The sequence below is a fragment of the Staurois parvus genome, unplaced genomic scaffold (genome assembly GCF_062004578.1).
Source record: "Staurois parvus isolate SC_StPar_1 unplaced genomic scaffold, SC_StPar_1.0 ptg000013l, whole genome shotgun sequence".
Classification (NCBI taxonomy): domain Eukaryota; kingdom Metazoa; phylum Chordata; class Amphibia; order Anura; family Ranidae; genus Staurois; species Staurois parvus.
Genome location: NW_028317809.1, coordinates 6,305,682 through 6,332,500, shown reverse-complemented (window position 1 = coordinate 6,332,500; position 26,819 = coordinate 6,305,682). Strand labels below are relative to the sequence as shown.

At 38.3% G+C, this 26,819-nt stretch overlaps 1 protein-coding gene across 2 annotated transcripts in view; it reads right to left on the bottom strand.

Moving 5' to 3' along the window:
* The window catches only part of BMP2K (BMP2 inducible kinase), a 231,130-nt gene that overhangs the window by 60,531 nt on the left and 143,780 nt on the right, over positions 1-26,819 (bottom strand). For both annotated transcript variants that reach the window (XM_089675396.1, XM_089675406.1), the window contains exons 7-10: positions 20,871-21,003; positions 16,820-16,923; positions 11,691-11,770; positions 4,134-4,291 (exon numbers count right to left, since the gene is read on the bottom strand). In XM_089675396.1, the coding sequence (XP_089531522.1) occupies positions 4,134-4,291; positions 11,691-11,770; positions 16,820-16,923; positions 20,871-21,003 (475 nt within the window). The remainder of the gene's footprint in view (positions 1-4,133; positions 4,292-11,690; positions 11,771-16,819; positions 16,924-20,870; positions 21,004-26,819) is intronic.

Here is a 26,819-nt window from a genome sequence, read left to right as displayed (position 1 = left end):
TCTACTATAGGCATAATGACTACACAATGCACAATAATTATATAAATAGATGTCTTTCCACAAATATAAAGCAAGTGAGATTGACTACATAACAAAGCCTAAATGGCATAATATATTGCATAGGATTACCAAGAAAAATTATAGCCATAAGCTAAGTTGAATCATTTTAATACTTAGGATTCTCACTAGTTTTGTCTTCAGTTTGTGTCGGTTTTGCTTTTCTTGGCTTTTCTCTTGTATTCGAGGAAAGGGCTATCTCTTACATCTGCACGTGACTACGCGCTTCAGGTTCTTCCTCACTTGACTCAACCACGAAGGATTCTGGTGCTTTAGGAATTGGTAGCCCCTCTCCATGAGGAACTGGACGTATTGCCGATGGAATATTTGGATAGTGCACAGATAACTTTTTCTTCTTATTTAGCCCTTTTACAATTGGAGGCACCATACAAAAGTAACAATTACTAACATGATCTGTTGGCTCTCTCCAAATCATTGGCACAGCGAAAGGCATAGATGCCTTTTTTCCATTCAACCATTGCTCCAGTGCCGTCCCACAAGAATTGCAGCATATATGTGGTGCCCAGCTCTTGTCCTGGTCTCCTATCTTGCAGCCAAAATACAAGTTGTAGGCTTTCTTAATCATTCCTGTTATCCTCCTTTTTTGTGAGATAAAAGTTATTTCACCGCAGATATAGCAGAAATTATCTGCTTTATTCACACAAGTTCGAGGCATTACTGAGTAGCCTATATAAGCATAAAACGAAATGTAAAGACGCTGTCGAACTACAATCAGATACTGCAGCTTTTATGCAGTGAAGTGATGCAATTAAAGGCTAATATTGCATCATCTCAGTATACATGCAATTTTCTATTGGTCACCAGTATCAATTGCGCAATATGCAGCTGAAGTTGCATCATAATTTTGAATGGCTTACGTCATTAGATGGGTGAATATATCATGGAAGCTAGAGCCAATCAACATTTTTTAGGGTCATTTTCGTTTTCAGCACTCCAAAATTATGTAAGATTAGCTAATTTTATGCCCAAAACTTTTTACCTGTTGAACAGTGTTATCGAATTTTAAAATAAATTATCATAAGTTTGAGCTATTACCAATTCATGTTCCCTCCCCATTGGCTGAATCTCTGCAACAGTCTTTCACTTTTTAGTGGCGGTAGAGCTCTTTTCTGTACCTGGGGACCCATATATCACCCGACCCAAAACTTCTCTATGACCTTAACTATGGCACAATGCTGACTGATGTGCTGAAGGACTTGCAACAATGGAGATACCATCCCTCAAGTTGGTTTTGGGAGGGCAATTGTTTTAAAAATGACAATCCTACGAGGATCATATATACAATACCCATTACCTTACCTCAGGTTTTTTTTAAATGGCTGCATAAAGCATTCCTGACCTTCATCTGACATAAGCACCTCAGGTTGGCGTATGACATCTTACATAGACATAAGCTGGATGGTGGGGTTGGTCTCCGAGACATGGCTCTATATTAAAAGGCCATGGCACTTGTACACATCTTAAATTGGCATCAAGAAGTTGACCATTAGACAAATAGAAAGTTCCCTTCTTCACTTCCTTTTTCACAGGACCCCATCTTCCATAAAGCTCTATAAAAAGAATGTCACTCCCCACTTGCTGAATGCAGTAAAATCTTTAATTCTTAGAATTTGGAAACAAACTACTTGTCCTACACTTTTTGACTGGAAGAGGGAAATAGAGGCAATTATGGAAGCTGAACGATGGGCGCATATGGTTACAAATCAATCAAGAGAAATTTAGAGATGTATGGATGGGTTGGATGTTCTACTCTGTCAGATGACATATTATTTCCCTGTATACTATATAGCAGCTTATTTGCCTTCTTCCAAACAGATTGGCATCATTGCTAACCCCTGTGTTTTTGTTTTTTGTCCACCCGAGTACTGTTAGTTGGGCAGTTTTTTCATCTGCCTCACTCACACCCCCCCTTTCTTTAATGTATTGTATAGCGATGTCTTTAATAGTGCACGTTTTATATGGTTTGTCCTAGTGTGCTGCTACTACTCCAGGCCATGCCACAATCTTGATAGTCCTCCTGTACGCAATCTTGATAGTCCACGTAGGCCTGATTAGACCTGCATGCCTCTGTGTGGGAGTAGTCATACTTTAGCCATTTCGGATCTGTACACAATGCTGTACACTATATGTGTTTTAAATATATCCTATTCTGGGATCAGTTTCTTTTTTGTACTGCCTGAAAACATTAATAAAGATTGAATATTAAAAAACAAAGTGATAGCAAAGTTTTCTTTAGCTACCGGTATGTTTATTAACTTTAGGTGGCTTCACTTCATAACTCCAGGAGTTTGCCCCCTTTCCCACCAATCACAGTCTCTTTAAACATTTCACCATGCATACATTCTGATCATTTCTATAATTTAAATAAAAGAACAAAAATAATCTCTTTTATGGTTAATCTTCTAAATTCTAAGCACATTCACCAGACTATGATAATATACAGGTGTATCTCAATAAATTAGAATATCATCAAAAAGTTCATTTATTTCAGTAGTTCAATTCAAAAAGTGAAAATCATTCACTATATAGATTCATTACACAGTGATATATTTCAAGCATTTCTTTCTTTTAATTTTGATGATCATGGCTTACAGCTAGTGAAAACCCAAAATTCACTATCTCAGAAAATTAGAATATTACATAAAATCAATTTAGGAAAAAAAATTAAATTTAGAAATGCTGGTTTACCAAAAAGTATGTCCATGTACAATATAGTATGCACTCTATACTTGGTCGGGGCTCTTTTTGCATGAATTACTGCATCAATACAGCGTGGCATGGAGATGATCAGCCTGTGGCACTGCATTATGGAAGCCCAGGATGTTTTGATAGCGGCCTTCAGTTCATCTGCATTGTTGGGTCTGGCATCTCATCTTCCTCTTGACACTACCCCACAGATTCTCTATGGGATTTACGACAGGGGAGTTTGCTGGCCAATCAAGCACAGTGATACCATTAAACCAGGTATTGGCACCTGCCCACACTGCCAAAAGTACCAAGTCCTGCTGGAAAATGAAATCAGCATCTCCATAAAGCTGGTCAGCAGAGAGAAGCATGAAGTTCTCTAGAATTTTCTGGTAGAGGGCTGCGCTGACTTGACACGATAAAACACAGTGGACCAACACCAGCAGATGGCATGGCTCCCCAAATCATCACGGACTCTGGAAGCTTCACAATGGACCTTATGCAACTTGGATTCTGTGCCTCTCCTCTCTTCCCCCAGACTCTGGGACCTTGATTTCAAAAGGAAATGCAAAATGTATTTTCATTTGAAAAGATGACTTTGGACCACTGAGACACAGTCCAGTCCTTTTTCTCCGTAGCCCAGGTAAGACAAGGAATGTGAAAGTTGTATCCCATATCCTGGCTATGTCTGTATCTGGTGGCTCTTGAAGCATTGATACCAGCCGTAGTCCACTCCTTATGAATCTCCCTCAAATTCATGAATGACCTTTGCTCCTCTCAAGGCTGTTGCTTGTGCACCTTTTTCTACCACACTTTTTCCTTCCTCTCAACTATCTATTAATATGCTTGGATACAGCACTCTGAACAGCCAGCTTCTTTAGCAATGATTTTTTGTTACTTACTCTCCTTGTTGTGGGTGTCAATGACTCTTCAGGACAACTGTCAAATCAGCAGTCTTCTCCATGATTGTGTAACCTACTGAACCAGACTGAGAGACCATTTAAAGGCTTGGGAAACCTTTACAGGTGTTTTGAGTTAGAGTGTGACACCATGAGTCTAAAATATTGAACTTTTTCACAATATTCAAATTTTGTGAGATACTAAATTTTAGGTTTTCACTAGCTGTAAGCATTAATCAAAATTAAAAGAAACACTTGAAATTCATCACTGTGTGGAATGAATCTATAGAATATATGAGTATCACTTTTTGAATTGAATTACCAAAATACATTAACTTTTTGATGACATTTTAATTTATTGAGATGCATGTGTATAATGAAGATGCTACACATATGCACAGAGAAGAGTCATACAATCTGTCACACAAATATTGCAATCTTTTAGGTGTCTATTACAGTTATTCCTTTTACCATTGGAGGTTTGATTTGGAGGACTCTGCATTGCCATCTTGACTGGGGTTGCAGAACTTTGGAAATGTAGCACCTTTGTTGCAGCTGTGCCAGCAAATGCCTTTGGTCTCTGTCTTGGAGCAATGGATGTCTCTGTAGGCCCCAGTGAGTCAGTTATTCTGTAATATAGAACACATTTTCTGGAATTAAAAATTAGCATTTTTAGACAACAAACATTAGCTGAAATGGTTGACTTGTACCGAATTGACAATGTGATGCATGTAAAGTTATCATCCAACAGCAATCTTGCCCACATGTGATTCAGACTAAGAACAAAGGAAACTGAATTTTCAGTTTAGTGACACAGATGGAGGAAAAAAACAAAAAAAAATATCTACTGTATATAAACCTAAGTTCACCAGCTGGCTTATCATATCTTGAGAATAGAGCCATGACACTTTCAAATTGTATTATCCTTATATTGTTAAAATAAATACCCAATAAGGAGGTCCATTTTTTTCTTGTACTGTAATTAAAGCTCAACTCCAGGGAAAGAAAAAATCCCCCCTTGCTCCTACACTGCAAGGTTTAATGAGCAATTAGATCCTTCCTCTGTCACGGGTTTCCTCCAAGCTGTAAGACCAGTCCCTGCAGCCTCTTCTCCAGTACGGTGGTTGCAGGTGCTCTAAATGTCATCTAGTCAAATGCAGAGCTCATAGCCCTGCAATATATGTGGGGGTGCCAAGGTACAATCCACTGCTGAAGAGTAGGGGAGAAGAGGAGAGCACTGGCAGCCAAAACAAGCAGTAAATCCTTGCAGTGTAAGGACATTTAACCCCTGCAATGTGGGGACAACTCCTCTGCAAGGGAGGATTTTTTCCCACCCAAAAGGTTTGTGTTTTAAAAAGTAGGTGAGTAATTCAACTCTCTTGCATTCATCTCAAGTCACGAATATCAGTTCTGTGTAGACCATTTCTGCACACCTACAGTTTTGATCTTTCAGACAAAATGTATTAATGTAATATGTATACTCTTTAATCAAGAATAAGATCAGCAAAATAACCAGTGTCACCTCACAAAAACAGATTTTTCTTTTTAGTCTGTACAAATGATACTGCATATAAATAATTTTATTAGGTCTTCTAATGTCTTGTTATACCAGTAAATATAAAAAAACAATTCAATTTTCTTTTCCCACTATTTGTAACAAGCACAGAGATGCTTTGGCAATTCTGTAAAAAGCTGTACATTTTGACACATGCTGAAATGATGAAAATTGTGCTATTTCTCATGTCTTCTATTTTTCAACCACTAGATGATGCTAAACATCAACTTTTTCAGACTTCATACTGTGTGTTTGCAGTTATATAGAACACCCACAACAAAAAGCATTCGCTTGATTCTTCTGTGCTTTAATACAAAAGTTGTGATGCAGAATTGGAGAATTCAGACACTGTGTGTACTTTTTCAACCTGGATACCAACAGGCTGAAAGGAAAAGTTCTCTTCTCTAAGGAATTAAAAAGTTGAACAACATTGTACGAAGGCTCAGCGGTATCTGTGTTGAAGTGTATGTAATCCCCAACAATAAACTTCTTATCTGCTACATATATCATCTTTGTAGGATGTAACAAAAAAAAATAAACTTGTTCATCCTGCCAGAAATATAGTTCGCTGATAACTTCCTATATATTCTGTGGATTATTTACTAAAACTGGAGGTTGCAAAATCTGGTGCAGCTCTGCAGAAAAACCAATTCGCCAAAGCCTAATTGAACAAGCTGAATTAAGAAGCTGATCAGCTACCATGCACAGCTGCACCAGATTTTGAGTGCTCCAGTTTTAGCAAATCTACCCTCTGTCTTATTACTATTAATAAACACTCTTCTCAATTCTCTCAGAAAACCCTCTATGTTATGGAGAAGAGGAGAAAGGGAGGTATTCTGTAGTACTAATACGTTTCTTTTCCTAGGGTAACAACACTGCTCCTTCACAGATACAGTGTATTGAGCAAGGGTGGTCCACCTAGGGAAGGTAGCATGGCACTGGAGGAATCAACAGGTGAAAACAAAAGAAAAAAAACTGAAAAGAGAAAACTAATGCAGCCACCACATCTAAGGACTGGTAGGCTGCAACATTTTACATTTTTTGTTTATAGACGAAGGTGCTTAGCACTTATTCCCTGTAAAAGCTGTGATTCTGGGTTTGGTTTCTACCAGGGACTTAATGTGAATGATCTGTATTTCCTTCCAGAAGCCATCACAGGTTACATTTTTGTTCCAATATCTAATTTCATACTGGCATATAAACTTGCTTTCAAATAAACTGAATGTTGACTGTCTGTCTGCACACTTGCTATTAGAACACTAGACTTCTAAATTGCATGTGGATAAGGATTCTAGCAAATCGTGAATGTGTACTCAGCAGATTAGGATGATTATATGTAATTGAACAAACAGATGAAATGGAATGTATTACTAAGAAAATAGTGCTGAGGTATGCAACAATTTGCTAAATAAAGTACCATTTTTTTTTTGTTAAGTCTTGCAAAACACATACAGTAAATGTTTCAATGCAATTCACTGTGGAGTAAGCCATTTTGTATACAAATCTGTGTTTAATTCACTGAGTGTTCTAAGCTCCAGTAGATTTCTGCCATAGATTTGACACTTTAAATAAAATGCTCCAAAGCCATGGGTGTGGCGGTGGGGGTTTATAAACTAGAGGGGAAAGGATATGTATCTATCTTAACAAAGGAACATATCTTATTTGGTTATTGTGGCCTTTTAAAATGAAAGAAAAAAAAAGTGTGTGTACAATCTTGCTTCAAAGAAACTAGAAAGGTAAAAACGGTTTTAAATTATTTTTAAGTACACTTTGTGAATGAGAATACATAAACATATAGTGGGAGTTTCCCAATTTGACTGCAAAAGTGGAATTACACTTTAAAGTGAACCTGTGCCCAGACTATGGACATTAACATTTATATATATTCTTCACAAGTAGTAAAGGTATTTTATGACAATCATTCATGGACCGCTGTAGCTATAGGTACTATGAAGTAATTCATCCTCAAAGTTCACAAGTTGGATTTCAGTTAGCTTTTATCAGCTTGCAGTACCTGCTCTTTGTTTACATAGTTTAGCAGGCTGTCAAGTTTCTGCTGACATGGAAAATAAGGGAAGATCAGTGGTGATTTCTCTATATTTGGTGAGAACTTTTTTGAATCCAGCAGTTTTTTTTTCATTGAAAGACAATTGTACAGGTTTTAGTGGTAACAAACAGGCAAACCAATGAGCAAGACAAGCAGTCTAAAGCTAGCCATACACTAGTACAATTTCGAACAAACATTTGTACGAATATTTCTACAAAAACTCGATGACTTGATAAACATTGCTTGAAAATTGTGTTTAGTTATACTGTTCAATTTTGGAATGAATGTAATTTCTCAAACAAAAAACACACAAACTATTAGAAATTCGTCTGAAAAAAAATTTCCATCCTGCTCCTTCTAATTTTCTCACCTCTATAGAAAATGAATAGAAATGAATAAAAAATGAATGTCGATATGAGCCCACTAATTAATAGAAAGAACATTTTTAAAAATGAAACGTTTTAACCTAAATTCTACTAGTGTATGGCCAGCTTAACAATAACAGTCATCTATCTGTCAAGTCTTCAAATTCCCAACAATGGAGAGGAACAAGATATCCTGCTATTGAACATGAATCAGTGGTGTACCTGAACCCACTGTCAACCAGGCATCTACAGAAATGCAAAGAATGCAACAAGCGCCTAAAGTTCCCACACATGTAGACTTAGCGCTTGTCAGTAGAGAATGTAACAACGACGACAACAAACAGCAAAAAACATATCCTGGCTATAAATGAGATGGGGGGTGGAGTAGGGATAACTAGTGTTGTGCAATTAGCTTTTTAGCAAAAAAAGAATAACCTAATGGCCAGTAGCAAGACCTCAAGTGGGTGTAAATCACTAGCTAGTATGTCCAATATGCATACCCTAGGATCAACAGCAATAGGGACTTGTAGTACCATGGAAAAAGTTGAATCACGGCTGTCCAATAGCGAACAAAGGGCATAACATGTGGATAACTGTCCTAGGACCATGGCCACACTTGGGACAGTCAGGTGAACCTCTCCTGCCACAAATATATAATTTGTCAGGATTCCAATACATTTGATGCACAATAAACAATTGTTAAAGTTTACCAAGCGTTACTAAACTCTTGTTTTTAATTTGGTCCTTCAGGTAAGCTTATAATAAGTCTTACCTGTAGATAGGGTGAATATCTTCCAAACTTGCACCATTTAGGAGGTATTTACGTTGGCTCTAGCTGATGACGTCCCTGTTCATGAGCAGTGTGCTCTACAATCAAGGCAAACTGAGTGTGCAGTGAAAGCACAGAGCACCATGCCGCGATGACGACTCCTGTGCACATGTTCCCATAATCAGATTAGCAGTGAAATAGTCACAAACCTATCACGTAACAGTACATGTCATCTTTACATAAGCCCTATTTAAGTATACAGGTAAAATAAAATGCCTCCACATTTCTGCAAGGAAACCTCTTAGGAAGGCAACCGATTTATGCTTTTCGGTATTAAAAAAATAAAAATCTTTCATAAATAAATGTAATTTATTATATATTTACAAACTGATCTGAATCTGAATGTTAGGACGATAGCCAAAAGGATGTCAGATGAAGCTTTTATCTTCTCTGCACATTTAAAATACTGGGCAATGTTAAAACATTCAAGGCCAGATTGACTGGGGCATAGAGCAATAGGGTTGCCAAATATGGCATACATCTACATAGTAAACATTACTGTTTATGCTCCTCTTTGTTGCCAGGTCCTGGTGTGCCTTCTAATCCATGCACTATGAAAACTGCACACTTCTCTTCTCACCTTATGCTTGCGGAGGACATGTAACCTCTCAATCTCAAAGATTAGAAGACAATTCTTGCAAAGCAGGACTTTGGTGAAATAGAAGGTGGACATACGTACTTGTAATGGTGAAGGGAGAGATTATTCTCAAAAGTCCTTATAAAGCATTACTGAACTTAAAAAATAAAAAGTAGGAATTTCTCTGGTCTGTAGGAGTACACCAATACAGAAGTGGATAAGGCTTCACAACACCTAAATCCTAATGCAGATTGAATGTCAATGTACTTGTCTGAAAGATAATGCATACATCTCACTCGCTTATGGATTTCACAATTTCAGAAAATATGTATACAGAAATATATGATGGGGACAAAGCGGATGCTCACCGCATCTTTCCTTTTATTGCTCCTCTGACAATTTTCAGGTCAAAAATGATCAAACTTTGACTGACAGATCAGAAAAAACTTTTGTAACTAGGAATGCCTAGGCTCTGCCTCCTGTTTGTTGAAATTTCTTTGCACACTACATGCACATTTACAACATATTGATCAGTTTAATCGAACAAAGCATTTGACATTTGCTGGGAGCACATTCCTGTTAAGCTCCACCTATCTTAGAAAGCCCTGCACCTTTGTCCTATGTGTGTCATGACTGGTGCATGAGTATAAAGGGTATGGTCTCGGTTGTCTTTTATGTTACTGTGGTAGTAACAGCAGATTAGCCTTCAAAATTCACAAAAAGTGACACTTTTCACAATCTAACCTCCTTCTGTCAATCTGTGTTAGCGTACTGTGTAACCATCAAGTTGTGACATCAAAATATTCTGCTTATAAAGATTTTATATACAGAACATGCCACAGAAATGTCACAAAAGAACTGTAATTTAAAAACAAAACCAAACAAAACCATGCTCCTATTATGGTGATGCTGTACTTGTAGAGTCAATCTATCTGCAAATGGGTTTTCAAACTATAGTCACAGGCCAACAATTTCTAATTACATTTTTTTATAACCTATAACATGTCATTCTTTAGAAGCTTGCTGCAGAGCCCATGATGTAAGATGCATGGCAAGAGAACTGGATATGAGACTAAGAAAGCATATTTATGTTTATAATAATAAAATGTGGCTTCACTAAACAGTTTTTATAAAATATGTATAAAGGATCCCAAGGAATTAAATATCCCAAGAGTTTAAGGAATATGAATAGTGGCCCAAATTATTTAATCAACATAAAATATTTTAATCCCCCCTCCCTAAGTGGTCCTCAACCTTTTCATGGACAAGACCAAAATCACTCAGTGTGTTTTACTGGAATGTCACGTATGGTTCAGTGAAATGAAAAAATTAAGTGGTCATCCAAATTACAAAATTTAGTATACCCTATATTACTCTCTCACCACTTATCCCTCCTTCCACAACTGGCACTGAAATGACTGGAGCTAACATCCTAGGGGAGCAGTGATGGCACCCCCCCCCCCCCCCACAAATAAATATGTTCTGGGTCACAAAGCCAAAAAGCATTGAAAGGCAGAGGATAATAAAAGGCTGCCTACATTTTTATTTTAGTGCTTTGGTTAACACTTTGTACATTTTTATTTTAGTACTTTGGTTAACACTTTGTGCATTGGAACCTCATCCCTATCCATGTGGACTTGAGATCATGTAAAAATTGCTCAGTGCAAAACAATTTAAAAAACAACTTAATTTCTCAAGTGAATGACAATTTTAGGGAGAGACAAAGTATGGGAAAGATCTTGTTTACTTTAGAAAAGACCCCAGGCACATCATCTTTTATGATGCAATTCCCCAGCTATGCAAAAATCATTGTTACAGCTTGTTGAGATTAAGTTGTTTTTTTTTTTTTTTTTTAACACCTGCTGTCTTTAGAAGACTACAAGTCTCTCACCTTCTTCCTGGTTACATAATTTAGCCCGAATGTGTTTTCAGAAAAAACAAAACAAAAAAACACTGCCAACCTTCTGCAAATAAACAGTACTGACAGCTTCCAAAACCGCAACAAAATTAATAGGCTAATAGGTATTTCATGGAATTGGACGATTATACGCATTTTGAAAAAATGTGGATGGAAATATACATCAAATACATAATATACATACAAATTTAAAGTTTTATCCTTTAGATTTAGTAGGAATTGTGTAAGTTACCTTGTGTCTGTTTGCATTAACAATGATTTTTAATGTACTATTATTAAAAATATTATTTTGATAAACCTTTGTGCAACTATCATGGAACCTAAAAAATCATTTCCACAATCTTTTATTCTTACCAGGCTTGTGCTTTCAGAAAATGTGTGACAAATTCTGAAAGCTGTAAAAAAGAAAAAGATAAAAAAAAGTGAAAGTTTACCAAAAATGGTCTGGCAATCTGAGGTGTAAAATGCAGAGCAGGGACCAGCAGTGAAAGTGATAATGGCTTCCTAATGCATCTGCTGAATTGCTAAAACCAGTGCAAGTGTATTTTGTTCCATGTGCTGAAGTGTGTTAAAAGTCCAATCACAATGAAAAAGCAGTCTTAACGCAATACGCAAAAACATGTACATATCTATAATCTTTTCAGTTCATTCAAAACAATGAAATCTAGATTTATCCACTCAACATGTATATTTGGCAGTTAGGTTGATGCATAATGTACAAGTTCTTGTATTCTTACCTGGTTTTAATTTGACTCTTTTTAGAAGCTGCCTCACTCGCTGTCATTGGCTCAGGTAAAGATTGGGGAATTGTAGAATTCTGAAAAATTATTCAGAAAAAGTAAAATTAGTTTTCAGAAAATATAACAAAATTTACATTTTGTCGATACTTAATGCATTTTTCAACTCTTCAGAAAATTAATAATTTCTCCTAGCCAAAAACAGCTTATTTTTTGGAAATAAATGTAAACACTGAAAGTTTAGCCTATCACAATTTTAAAACACTTGGTGAGGAAAAATGTCTTTAACAAAGAAATATTTTACCAAATTACTCCATATTCAAAATACTTTAAAAGTATAGTCAAATTGTAACAAGCTTATGGTCCTAACTCCTATTCCTTTAGTCACTTTTGTTAGCCATATACTCCCTCCAGATAGAATAGATTTATAGAGGCACAATAAAAATCAACAATATAGATTTCATTTGATATAATCTACAATGCTCTTCTATTTAAATGTTTTTAAACCATGGTTTCAATTCACAAAGCTTTAAACACTAGCCTAAGTCAAATGTCATGTGACTGAAATTTTCTGAATTCATCAAAACTAATTGAAAATAACTGTCACTTTAAAATAACGATATATATCCTGTTTTAGATTTGTGAATTGCATCAAATGCTGCAGAGAGAGCTGCAAATGTACCATGTTATAGTGTAAATTTGGCAAGTCTCCCATCTCATCCAAAAGCCATCCAACTGAGGGGTGGACAATATAGCAAACAAACACTAACAGGTCAAAAGAGGGCTCAACAAACTTAAGCTTGAAGCACTTTATGCCCAAAAATGTCCTCAGATTAGGCCTGAACATTCATCTGGTAAAACTCAACAAATGTGTAAACAGGAGACCAGATGGCAGCCTTACAAATCTGAAAACAGATGGCTGATGCTGAACAGTCCCATAAAGCATTAACGGATCTGGTAGTGTGCACCTTACAGGAAAAGGGTGGAACATTATCCTTTGGACCATAGGCTTAAATGATGACTTGTCTGATCCATTTGGCAAAAGAAGAACAAGGAGGAGGGTGCCCCCTATGGAAAACCCGAAAAAGAAAATCCGATTATCTAAAAGACGCTATAGATGAGAGGTGGGCTTGCACTGCATATTCCACATCCAGAAAGTGGAGAGACATTTTCCTGGAATTTTTTGGAGCAGGACATAAAGGAGGAAATAATAATGTATTGGTTAAAGTACAGTGTAACTAAAGACAAACATTTAGAGTGGAGAGGGATTAGAACCAGTTTTACTGCCCCCATTAGGGAGCTTCTCCCTCTCTATTTGATCAGTTTACCATTATCATTGACAGTAAAAGAACATCCCAAATTTTGGGCTGTCCCCAAAAAAGTAATAGCAGGGACATTTTCCACTGGGGACACCCAAAATATTCCCTTAATTTGCACTTCCTGTTTTGGCTATGGGGCAGGAAGTGAAGGTAAATCTCCCCAATGGGACAAACATAAACCTTACATCCAAAACTAAAAAAAAAAGTTTTGAGTACAGTTCTACTTTGAGGCAGAAAGAAAAAACCATCTGGGCAGAAAGGAGGCCTTGGACCTCAGAACAACCTAAGCCCTGTTTAACACTAAGTAGTGTTCTTACATGATACGGTTGTAAGTTCAGAGAGTAACCTTGCAGATGAAATAGCAGAGGGGAAGGAACATTGTGAGTGAAAGTAATCAGGTGGATATCCTCAATAGGTTCAAATGGCAGTTTCGGAAATACCGACAAAACCAGTTTAGTTACAAGTGTCACAGGAAGCGTACAAGCAGAGCAACGTCAGCAACAACCTACACAAAAGCGTTCACTGAAAGTGAGGCAGTCTGTCTTTAGAAAATAATGGCTAGGGTCGATAGTACACAAAGCCACACGCTGATCCAAATTGGATTTGCAGGGGTGTCAAACTGGCGGTCCACCAGCTGTTGCGAAACATCATGCCTCTGCCTTTGGGAGTCATGCTTGTAACTGTCAATCTTGCAATGCCTCATGGGACTTGTAGTTTGGCAACAGCTGGAGGGCTGCCAGTTTGACACCTGTGGATTAGAGAAAAGATAGGATTTGTCACACAAAGTACTATCTAGGGTGTAATTTTCCAGCCTGGCACCATGTAAAAGGTGCAGTGGTAAACTTTGCGAGAAGTCAACTTCTTACCAATAAATGAGTAGGGATAACTGAATCTGATAGGGATAACTGAATCCAATATGTTGAATATGTTGGAATCCTGTCCCCAAGACCTGGGCTCTTAAAGCCAGCAACCAGGAAGCAAGATGGTGGATTGGCCTCTGGGACAAAGAATCTGCATGATATAGGAGGGCCCATGGATAGTATGCCAGGAGCCTAAGTATGTCCAAGTTCCATGACCTACTGGGCCAGTATGGCGCAATGATGATCACCAGAATACCCTCCATCTCATTTCTACGAAGCAGACATGGAAGGAGTCTGGAGGAAGAAAGGCATGGATATGGTAGAAATGATCCCTCTGTGTTACCAGAACATCCGCTTAAGTCCTGGCCCTGGCAATAAACTTGTCCAAAAGGTCCACATCCGGTGTTCCCTTACCTGCAACAGGGAGCATGAAACACCTCCAAGTGAACAAATCATACTCCGGGATCAAGACACTGATGGCTGAAGAAGTCCGCCTACCATTTTCCATGCCTGGCATGTGCACCATCAAGACCAAACAGAGTTCTGAGGTCTGATTCTCTTTGAGCTGCATGGTTTCTGGTGCTTCCCCCAATAAATGAAATAAGCCACTGTCATGGTACTGTGTTACTGAATCCTGGCCAGGTGACCTGTCAGCTTATAAGTCAAGCACTGAAATGACAACCAATGTGCACTGAGTTCCAGTATATTGATAGGAAGTCAAGCTTCCTCTGACCATCAAATCCCCTGTACTACGAAAATATTCAGGACTCCACCCCAAAATGGTGTCCATCTTAAGTACCTTCCAGGCCATTGGGAGCAAAGATTTTCCCAGTTCTATTGCTCAGTTGGAAATCCACCACACTCAGGCAAGCCTGATTTGCTGGTCAAGTGTAAGGGGTGAGCTAGAGCCTGTGTCAACTTTTCCTACTTTACCAGAATGTTGCATTGCAATGGCCTGAAGTGAAACTGGGCAAAGGGAACTGCCTTGAAAGGGCATTAGGCCCTGAAAGCTTGTGAAAAGGAAAACAGCGTGGTGGCTCATGGACCACATAGTCCAAATGTATACCAGGGGGGAGGAAGACCTTGGACAGGACCATATCCAAGACTAAGCCCAGATACTCCAATCGATGGCTTGTTTACAGCGATTATTTTTGGATCCATCAGAATCTCTGCGAGTCTGAGAGTGACTGGACCTAGTTTCCGTTTAGCACGGGATTGAACAGATATTCAATGATGTTTATATCCTGAAAGTGAAATAGAGCTAGGGCAGGTGCTAACACCTTTGTGAACAAATCAAAGGGAAGGAAAACAAATTTGTAATATTGTGTGTCTACAGCAAAATGCAAATAATGTTGATATGATGGCCTCCTTTTACTTTGGGAACAGTGAATTGATTTCAGAACCCCTGAAATCTTTCCACTTCTGGGACAGGGGCAATAACTCCCTGAAATAGTTGGCTAGATAGCAGCACAGAAATCCACTAGCTTTGTGGGGCGGATGGTGAATTTGACATAAAGCAGGGTGGAGGCAGAGACCAAAATTCTAGTTTGTACCCTTTGCATTGCTAGGAACATAACCTGGAACACGTTTTTTTTCACTCTACAGGACAAGCTAACTAATGGAAAAAATAGAAGTCAAAATAACAAAGAGGCTAAAATGTTGACATCAGTATAAAAATAGAAGTAAAAGCATTAGTAAATGTGAGTTATTATTTGCTTGTATCTATATACAACATATATATGAAACTTTTATATATAACTTCTAAAACATATTTAAAAAAAATTTAAATTACCTTGGCTCAAAGGAAAATGTATACATGCAACACATTTCTTACCTTTTGGGGATATTAAAACTAAAACACCCATTCAAAATGGCTTAATCATTGTCAGTGACTATGTTAAACATGAGGGTTCTCCAGATAGGATATAGCCATTTTGAATTAGGCTTTAAGTTTTAAATCCCGTAGAAGGAAGACATATACACTAAGGTGTGCATACGAGATGGTATCACGCAGATTCACAGGGAGCACCGACCTTCATAAATCAGTGTGCCAAAAGACATCGTCCTGTGTACATCGGGAGCTGTGAAACTGCTGCTGGTCTGACCATGTGCATTACCACATCTGCTATTTCATCATGGACAGAAAGTTAGAGCAAATGTGAAACTCTACGTGGAACTGGGCAAATCGCTGGATCTCCAAAATGTTATCAAAATGGCATCCTTTGACCTGCATAATTATCTTCGCAAGAGGGCATTTTCAGGGGTTGAGCTTGTTGAAGGTCTTGTTGATCTCTCATCGTCTTCCAGTATTGCTCTTCCGCTCTTGCAGCACGTGTGCAACTCAAAATGCCTCAAGCAACATCGGCGTAAACTTGCCAAATCATGTCAAACGTCTCTGTGGCAGATGTGCCCAATTTCACGCAGAATTTCATGTTTGGTCTTTGTTCTAACTTGCTGTCCATGATGAAAAAGCAGATGTGGTAACGCACATGGTCAGAATAGCACCAGCTGCACAGCTCCTGGTGTACACAGGACAATATCTTTTGGCACATGAAGGGCAGTGCTCCCTGTGACTGTGTGTGCAGCCTTGTGCTGCCATCTGTTGGCGATTTACAAAAGTAGTCTCGAAACTTTTTGAAACCACCTTGTATGCGTTTCTGTTTTGGGTCATTATAAGTCCATTCCTCTCATTAATAAACACATATTACTGTATGTCATTTTATAAGAGTACAATCTGAAGAGTGGTATTGAAAAGTATATTTATTTAAATATGGAGAAATTGAGGCAATCCATATTTCTACCAAAGTATTATTGAAAAGAATTGCAAGAGTACGGTCTCGGCTTTCCATTCTCCAAAAGGTGTCTCATTTATGTATACTGTTTAACATATTTGCATGCTTGGTCTGTTAGAAATATTTAGAAAAACTATGACTTTGTATACAATACTCACATATACATTAGGTACTGGACAGTCTCTCTTGGCCAGAATAAAGGCAAGGTATGACACTTGGTAGATGTCAGGTCTTCGTTCCTGATCAGGTTCCAACATATACCCTGAAACAAAAGTTAACACAGTAGAAAGGTCAACATTAATACCAAATGTAAAGGCTACATATTTCAGGCAAATCTAATGCAAATCCAGTCTTGGATTATTTCACAAAATGGAATGTGATAATGATCTCAGAAGTTAATTTTCTGTGTAAATGGTACATTTGTGCAATGTATTTAAATGTCTTTCAGACAAGAACTAGGGCTTAAATTCAGTTTATTTTACGGCTCAAGCAATGCATGTCTAACTTTGTATTGCTTCTAAACATTTACTGGTAGCATATATTATTCAAGGATTGGAAGAATTTCCACATGGGATAAACATGCAGACCTCTGGCAATACACAAATGGAAATGGTGCCAGTGCTTACCCTGACTAGCACAGTTACAAATAGCATTATAAATTATTAAATGAGTAAAGAAAAGTATATTAATCCCGATAAACATGAATTATATGAAATAAAATGCAAAATCACTGCATTAAACCAACACATATATGTGTTGGTTTTAAATATGTGTTAAACCAACACATGTACAGTTGTGTTAAAAATAATAGCAGTCAGACATCACTAACCTGATCAATCACTGTTTTTGGTAGAAATGATATTTCTACATAGCAAATAATTTACTAGCAGGTGTAGTAGAGTATTAGAAATCCAACAGACCCAACAGTCATGACATGCATGCTGCTGATTCTGTGTAATTGAATCACTAATTGAAAGGGGCATGTTCAAAATAATAGCAGTGTGGAGTTCTATTAGTGAGGTCATTCATTCTTTGAAAAACAGGTGGCAATTATTGCCCTTATTTAAGGAAGGATGGCAGCAAATGTTGTACATGCTGGTTACAGTGCATTTCTCTCTGAAATTCTGAGGAAAATGGGTCGTTCCAGACATTGTTCAGAAGAACAGCGTACCTTGATTAAAAAGTTGATTGGAGAGGGGAAAATATATAAAGAAGTGCATAAAATGATAGGCTGCTCAGCTAAAATGATTGCAAATGCTTTAAGATGGCAACAAAAACCTGAAAGATGTGGAAGAAAGCGAAAAACTACCATTCGAATGGATAGAAGAATAGCCAAAATGGCAAGGACTCAGCCAACAATCAGCTCCAGGAAGATCAAAGAAGGTGTAAAGTTACCTGTGAGTACTGTTACAATTAGAAGACGCCTATGTGAAGCCAAGCTATCTGCAAGAAGCCCCTGCAAAGTCCCACTGTTCAAAAAAAAGACATGTGCTGAAGAGGTTACAATTTGCCAAAGAGCACATTGACTGGCCTAAAGAGAAATGGTGCAACATTTTGTGGACTGATGAAAGTAAGATTGTTCTTTTTGGGTCTAGTGGCCAGAGACAGTTTGTCAGACGACCCCCAAACACAGAATTCAAGCCAGAGTACACTGTGAAGACAGTGAAGCATGGTTGCGCAAGCATCATGATATGGGGATGTTTCTCATACTACGGTGTTGGGCCTATTTATCGCATACCAGGGATCATGGATCAATTTGAATACATCAGAATACTTGAAGAGATCATGTTGCCTTATGCTGAAGAGGAAATGCCCTTTAAATGGGTGTTCCAACAAGACAACGACCCCAAACACACCAGTAAACGGGCAACATCTTGGTTCCAGACCAACAAGATTGACATTATGGAGTGGCCAGCCCAATCCCCGGATCTTAATCCAATAGAAAACTTGTGGGGTGACATCAGAAATGCAGTTTCTGAGGCAAAACCAAGAAATGGAGAAGAACTGTGGAATGTAGTCCAATCATCCTGGGCTGGAATACCTTTTCACAGGTGCCAGACGTTGGTTGACTCCATGCAACACAGATGTACAGCAGTTCTCAGAAACAGTGCTTATACAGCTAAATATTCATTAAGTGATTCAAAGGAAAGCAAAATCTTCAAACATTTTTCAGTTTATATAGTGAATGTTTGAGTTTGTAAAGAAGAATACAAACACTGCTATTTTTTTGAACAGTCTAATATTCACGTTTCTTCAATTGTTTTTTAGAGGAACACCACAAATTTGATATATTTTTCTTCATGTTTTGATTTGGAATAGAATGTGTAGTGTTCCCAATGCATTTGTGTGTATGGAAATAAAAGCTATTAGAAGGATTTTGAGCTTTATTCACTTTTTTCAACACACTGCTATTACTTTGAATACAACTGTATGTGTTCCTATAAAAAAAGATGGTATTTGCTACTTTAAACCTAAACGCCAGGCAGATATAAAATATACAAATAAGCTAGGTATTTACCAATAAATTTAAAAAATTATAATTTTTAATGCAAGAACCTAAATTTATCTTTGTATCAGTCCCTTGCAAACCCTTATACAGCAGCACACAGGCTGGGAGAGAGAGGAGCAGGGCTTGTAGTCATTTATCTGTGCTGCATGCAAATGTGTTGACAAGAAACATGCTGACTGGAGGGAAAAAAAAGAGAGCATAGAGATGATCTTATCAGCATTCTGCTTTTTCATTGTTAATTCAGTAGATGGGCTGGATATTCCTCAACTGTAAGTGGTTTGTCACATTGGCTGTACTATGAGGAGCTACAAAATATCAGACCTGGATAAACAAAAAACAAAATCTATTTTTTTAAAGCACCTCCCTTATATGTATTTCACCTGTGTGTTTAGCAGTTTGTCAAAAGTTCAGCTTTAAAGTGGAAGTTCAGCCAAAACCTATTCAATGCCCTATTCTAAGCCTCATTTATCTAACCCTGTGAAAGGAAAGATTGCTATACTTACCTAATCTAAAGCCGCTCCCAGGCTGAGCTGTCAGTGGCAGTCTCTGTGTAAAGTTGAAGCATCCGACAAGGGATACCCCATATTAAGTCTTGGGGTGACGTCATCTCCTATTCATTTCCCAGCCGTTGTCAGCTTTCTCTCTCTACACAGAAGATGCTACTGGAACCAGATAGGAGCAGCTTCAGAGTCGATAAGTACAGCAATTTTTTCTAGCATAAGGAACAAACTATTCAGTTTCAGGGAGCGTAAAAAGACACGTGGCAAATGGGGGAAAAAAGCAGTTCAACCTTATACTGTATAGGGGGTTCTTTACTGTTAAAGTGGGAAGGATGTGGAACTCCCTTCCACAATCAGTGAGAAATGGTATTGACAAACACACGAGTTGAACTGGATGGACTGGTGTCTTTATTCAATCTTACAAACTATATAACACTATATTGTTAATGAAATGGATGACACGCATTCAAAGTGTAGGCCACTCTTCACAGTCATGGCTATACCATCTCCTTAGAACACCAAACTCCGCCCATCATGTTTTATTACCAACATCTGCAACTTTTAATGTCATTACCAACGTCTACTTTTTTTGATGTGAGTTTTATTGCATTTATTTTATTGAATACAATTTATATGGAGTACACTATGGATGTCCTTTGAGCAGATATGTAGGATTAATTTCCTTGGGCTGGACTGGTTGCTTGATATACGATGCTAACCTTACGTGTGGTTTGGAGAACTTCTGATACCTGAATTCTGAACACACATATCTGACCTTTGTTGAGAAGGTCTGCATTGAAGGTGAGCAGATACCCTTGAGGAGGGGGGTTCGGTGGAGGCTTCCTGCTTCGAGAGCCCAGTTCCTCATTTATTTTGGAAGATTTGTTGGACTGAGTGAACTGAACACTGTTTTTCACCACAGGCTGGTGAACACATTGATGCTGCTTTTCAAGAAAGGGTGACCCAAATCAAATTTGATGCACTGACCTATCACTTTGATGTAGGTTATGTTTTATTTTATTACTGTAATGTCTTGAATTTGATCACATATCATTAAGTTATTAAGTACAGCACATTATACTATTATTGATTTTTTTTTCACTATTCACAAGCAGATAAAAAATAGTAACTGTTGCGTGGAATTCTGTTTATATTTTACTTTTTGCTATACATTTGATATTTGTCAAAACTGGTACTTACTAATTAAACAATGCAATCTGTGATTACATCGAGAGTTGTCAGGGATGGTGAAGCTTCCATCACAGATGGCAACCTGGCTTTCTCCAAATGGAAGTGTGAAAAAACATAGTTTGTATAATAAACAGCCGAGAGCCTGGAAACAAAAAGCACAGTGTAATGCAACTTTCCATCTACAAGAACTGTATATCCAATAGCTACAGTCTGTACTGTATTTAAGTTTTTTTTTTTTTTTTGGTTAGATGTTAACATGTATGTTAGTAAAAAATATTATTTAAAACATCCTGCAATATCAGAAAAATACCTATTGATCTGCCAGAGATACACTCAGCTGCCAAATTTTGATGTGGGCCAACACTTAAACTTTTTGTGCACTGAGTGTTGTTAGCCCTGCCGAGTTTTACCAGAATTACTCAGACCTACCTTCTCTCCCAACTCCACAACATAAAGGCTACTCAGTCTGTATTTCAAAGTGAAGTATTTATAAGAGCCAATTATTCTCCCTGAGATAATACAGCAAGTTTATACTGAACATAGGCAATGCTGGTTTCAAGTTACAGAATTCTTTTCAAGTTATATATTTTTCTTAAATATTTAAGATGCCATTTATGGTATGATTGTTATTAGCACGGTGTATTTATAAGAGAGGTTAATTACTTGAGTTGGGGGTCGGATAGCGCTGCTCTATATTTTTTCACGAATGCTGAATTTCTGACATGATGAACAGGTTTTTTTTGCACTTCTCAAGCAGATACAACAAAACACTTTCACTGATATAACAGACCAAAGGGGAAAAATAAGAGAAGTTCATTATTCAAGTTTGTATACACTTTAAGCCTTTTCACATATAAAAGTAGAGAGATGCATGTATGGTTTCTTCCGCCTTGATGGGCATACCCCACAAGGATTTTCAGGGACAGGGCTTAGACCATGGCCCCGGACTTGTAAAGCACCTGCAGTTAACTCCATGTGTTGCACTATGTGCCAAGCGAAGCACCTACAGGAGCATTACAGTCCAGCCCTGCTTCTTCCATCTGGCAGTCCCCCAAGGCTTTATCAAGGAGTCAACCGATCTGGAAGCTGCAGAAGATGCAGTGGCTTCTTTGGTGTAGCAGGAATCTTGAAAGAAGATTCATCTTGTGGTGGAATATCATCATCACAGAGTGAAAAAACTCCATACTAAGAAGGTAAGATTCTCTCACTGGAGGCAAGAGAAAATGTCCATCACCTAAGGATACTGGCAAAAAACTGAGGCTAACTGGGAGTGGGAGGGATTGTGAAGGGAAATGTTCCTTCAATCTTTGTTCAATCACCTGAAGGTTAATCTTATCATCAGTTTTTCTTTGGAAACATGTCTCAAATATTGAAATCCTTCACCTTCCTTGTTCATTGCTATCACAAAACTTTTTATCAGTTCTGATTTTTATGTGAAAAGGATGCAAGTGGTTCATGTGCTATGTTTTTCTGTCCTGGAGCTAAATTCTTGCGTAGTGCCAATTTCTTTGTAATGTAATGCAACTTTCGTATTGGCTGTCCCATTTGCCTATGCAAGTACTTGGTATATCCAAGCTTCGTTTCAAGCAACAGAGCCAATATTTCTAGATCTCCACACATATTCCAGTTGTACTTGGTGTACTGGATGTGCTACAAAAAGTTCCATGCTTTCTTTTCTTTCATGGGTGCAGCATAGCAGACCGGTATTGAAGGGTGTGCCTTACCATTGCATAACAAGAATGACTTAAGTAAAGAAGCCTAAAAAGGGCTGCACCACTAACCAAATCCTCCGCGCAGCTTATTCTCCCCCACAATCTAGCCCTGTATTGGTCATGATGAAGCCAAGGGACAGTCTACAGTCAGAGCATGGGGGAGCGCCTTCTACTGATGGAGTGGAGGATGAAGTAAGTAAAATTGTTTCCCCTCTCCCATAGACAAAATGTTTTGTTAACGTTTGCAGACCAGATGCAGCCCCACTGCAAAGGATAATCTTACATTACATTTTCCCAGAGCTGGGCTTTAAATTATGTTAACGAATTCAAAGACAGACATTTTGGACATTTTTGTACCTGATAATAGAAAACACCATCCTTGCAGTTTTGAACCCACTGGTTCTGCATTTGACTTTGACAAACATAAGTTCCTAGAAGGCTTGTTTAATTCTGACTGTCTTATGAGACAAGGCTGACCAGACATACAGGTGAAACTCGAAAAATTAGAATATCGTGCAAAAGTTCATTTATTTCAGTAATTCAACTTAAAAGGTGAAACTAATATATGAGATAGACTCATTACATGCAAAGCAAGATAGTTCAAGCCGTCATTTGTCATAATTGTGATGATTATGGCTTACAGCTCATGAAAACCCCAAATCCACAATCTCAGAAAATTAGAATATTACATGCAATCAATAAAACAAGGATTGTACATAGAACAATCGGACCTCTGAAAAGTATAAGCATGCATATATACTCAATACTTTTGCAGCAATTACTGCCTCAATGCGACATGGCATGGAAGCTATCCGCCTGTGGCACTGCTGAGGTGTTATGGAAGACCAGGATGCTTCAATAGCGGCCTTCAGCTCTTCTGCATTGTTCGGTCTCATGTCTCTCATCTTTCTCTTGGCAATGCCCCATAGATTCTCTATGGGATTCAGGTCAGGCGAGTTTGCTGGCCAATCAAGCACAGTAATCCCACGGTCATTGAACCAGGTTTTAGTGCTTTTGGCAGTGTGGGCAGGTGCCAAGTCCTGCTGGAAAATTAAGTGAGCATCCCCATAAAGCTCGTCTGCGGAAGGAAGCATGAAGTGCTCCAAAATCTCCTGGTAGATGGCTGCATTGACCCTGGACTTAATGAAGCAGAGTGCACCAACACCAGCAGATGACATGGCTCCCCAAATTAACACAGACTGTGGATACTTCACACTGGACTTCAAGCATCTTGCAGTGTGTGCCTCTCCATTCTTCCTTCATACTCTGGGTCCTTGGTTTCCAAATGAGATGCAAACGTTGCTCTCATCAGAAAAGAGGACTTTGGACCACTGAGCAACAGACCAGGTCTGTTTTTCTTTAGCCCAGGTAAGACGCTTCTGACGTTGTTTGTTGTTCAGGAGTGGCTTGACAAGAGGAATACGACATTTGAAGCCCATGTCCAGGATCCGTCTGTGTGTGGTGGCTCTTGATGCACTGACTCCAGCCTCAGTCCACTCCTTGTGAAAGTCCCCAACACTTTTGAATGGCCTTTTCCTGACAATCCTCTCCAGGCTGCTGTCATCCCTGCTACTTGTGCACCTTTTTCTTCTACACTTTTCCCTTCCACATAACTTTATATTAATGTGCTTTGATATAGCACTTTGGGAACATCCAACTTCTTTTGCAATTACATTTTGAGGCTTTCCCTCCTTATGGAGGGTGTCAATGATGGTTTTCTGCACAACTGTCAGGTCAGCAGTCTTTCCCATGATTGTGATTCCTACTGAACCAGACTGAGAGACCATTTAAAGGCTCAGAAACCCTTTGCAGGTGTTATTGCTTAATTAGCTGATTAGAGTGGGACACTTGGAGCCTAGAATATTGCACCTTTTCACAATATTCTAATTTTCTGAGATTGTGGATTTGGGGTTTTCATGAGCTGTAAGCCATAATCGTCACGATTATGACAAATCACGGCTTGAACTATCTTGCTTTACATGTAATGAGTCTATCTCATATATTAGTTTCACCTTTTAAGTTGCATTACTGAAATAAATTAACTTTTGCACGATATTCTAATTCTTCGAGTTTCACCTGTACATAGTTTAGAGTCCTTATTGTCAGACAAGTGAAAAATAGTAAACTTAAAGTATATAAACCAGAAATTGCAAAAACAGAAGATTTTGATAAAGCTGTATGTGATAGGTTAAATTACAGGTTATTTTCATGATTTGCAGCCAAAAACCCAGAAGATACAGCAAAAAGTGTTTAGTAAGAAAACTCTTTGTTGTGGTTTCAAAAGGATCTCTTTCAGTTATATATACCATAAAATCCGTTATGGAAAAAACTCCAGTGTAATGAAGAAGCAGGATATTGTGTTATGAGAATCTGTAGGCCGAGTAAAAAAAAAAAAGAAAAAAGCACATCCAACTGAAATATGGAATAAAGCAGCTGCTTCATATATTTTATGATCATTTTGCAAGGCCACATGTAACCAGCCTTTGTTTGGAAACTTAATGGTCTTAATAGGATTTGGTCCAGCTGTACAAAGAAGCCGTGCCAGGCTACCACAGTACCAAATATAGCATTTACCATGTATGGCAAAAAACACATTGCGAAAATCCAAATAGGCTTGATTTCAGTATACCTCACTTCTAGGAAGAAATAAAATAAAACGTGGAGAGTGCACAGCTGTGTGAAGCTTTGCATATAAGTATTCTGTTCTTGTTGCAGTATCTTAATTTTCTTTCTTTTAAATGCACTGCATTATTACACTAGCCTGCAAGGTTGACCAAATACTATCAGACCTTACATCAATTTGCAGTAACCAATACTGGAAAACTAAAAACGGACTTTTGAAACAGACTTTTCCAAAGCTGCTATAATAAAAGAATCATGTTAATTTCTGTGTGTGACAGTCAAAATAGGTGTAATTTCCTGAAGCATTTTTAGATTACAGTGATTTATTCACCTGCAGTGAATGCCTGATGAATGACCGATTCACTGCTTTATAAATACTAATAAAAGTGTACCTGTTCTGAAGTGGGAAAGGTTGGTAACATAACCAAAAGAAAGAAGTATCTTAGTGGGCAGCATGTGCAGGTGAAGGGTGTTAAGGGTATGGCAGCAGGCAGTATATGTGGGCAAGGGGGAGGCAGAGGGTATGACAAGTGGCAGTATGTGCAGGAGGAAAGTGCTATGAGTATGAGACAGAGAAGTATGTGCAGGAAAAGGGTGCAGAGGGTAGGACAGGTGGCAGTATGTGCAGGAGGAAAGTGCTATAAGTATGAGAGAGAGAAGTATGTGCAGGAGAAGACTGCAGAGGGTATGACAGGTGGCAGTATGTGCAGAAGGAAAGTGCTATGAATATGAGAGAGAGAAGTATGTGCAGGAGAAGAGTGCAGAGGGTATGACAGGTGGCAGTATGTGCAGGAGGAAAGTGCTATGAATATGAGAGAGAGAAGTATGTGCAGGAGAAGAGTGCAGAGGGTATGACAGGCTTTGATACCCCTTGTACAATTACTTTGCAAGTGCCTTCGATTTGTATCTCACAGAAAATGTTTATGAAAAATGTATTCTTTAAAAAAATTGCCTGAAAAGCCATGTGTACTGTGAGGGCATCCCCTTGTATCAATGCCACCAGTGGAGTAATGTGCATGTGCTAGGTGCAGGATACAGATGTATCTATCCATGTGCATTGATGCTACTTTTAGCCTGGATCTCCTCCCTGTTCTAATGAAATGTATATGATGCTTGTAGATGAGAGTTGTCCAGAGAGAGGAACTGTTGGTAGACCTAAGACCTAACAACTTATTATGTCTTTATAGGATGCTTCCTTTCATAAATATATGAAACCTGAAAAGTTAGCTGTGTGGAGTGCTGTCTATTATTTATTGTTAGTGAAGAATACAGAGGAAGACTGTGTGCCCAAACTCACAAACAAACCTAGACTACACACTTTGAAGCAATTAAACATTTTTGCAGGGGAATGGAACAGGAACTGCTGCTTCTCTCGGATGGTGTCTGGGCTCAGTGTGTTCTGTCTATAGGGTGGACATTCACAGCATACTTAATTGCTGGGACAGTCCTGAATTTCACACAGTTGCCCCAACCTGTCTGTGTCTGTGTCTAGGGATCACAGCATGAGGCTAGCTGCCATACAGTTTGTCAATATACTGTTAAGGTATATGCAAATCACGTTTCATTTATATGCAAATACAGCAGCATATTTAACCTCTTACTGCTGCCCCATAGCAGATGTACT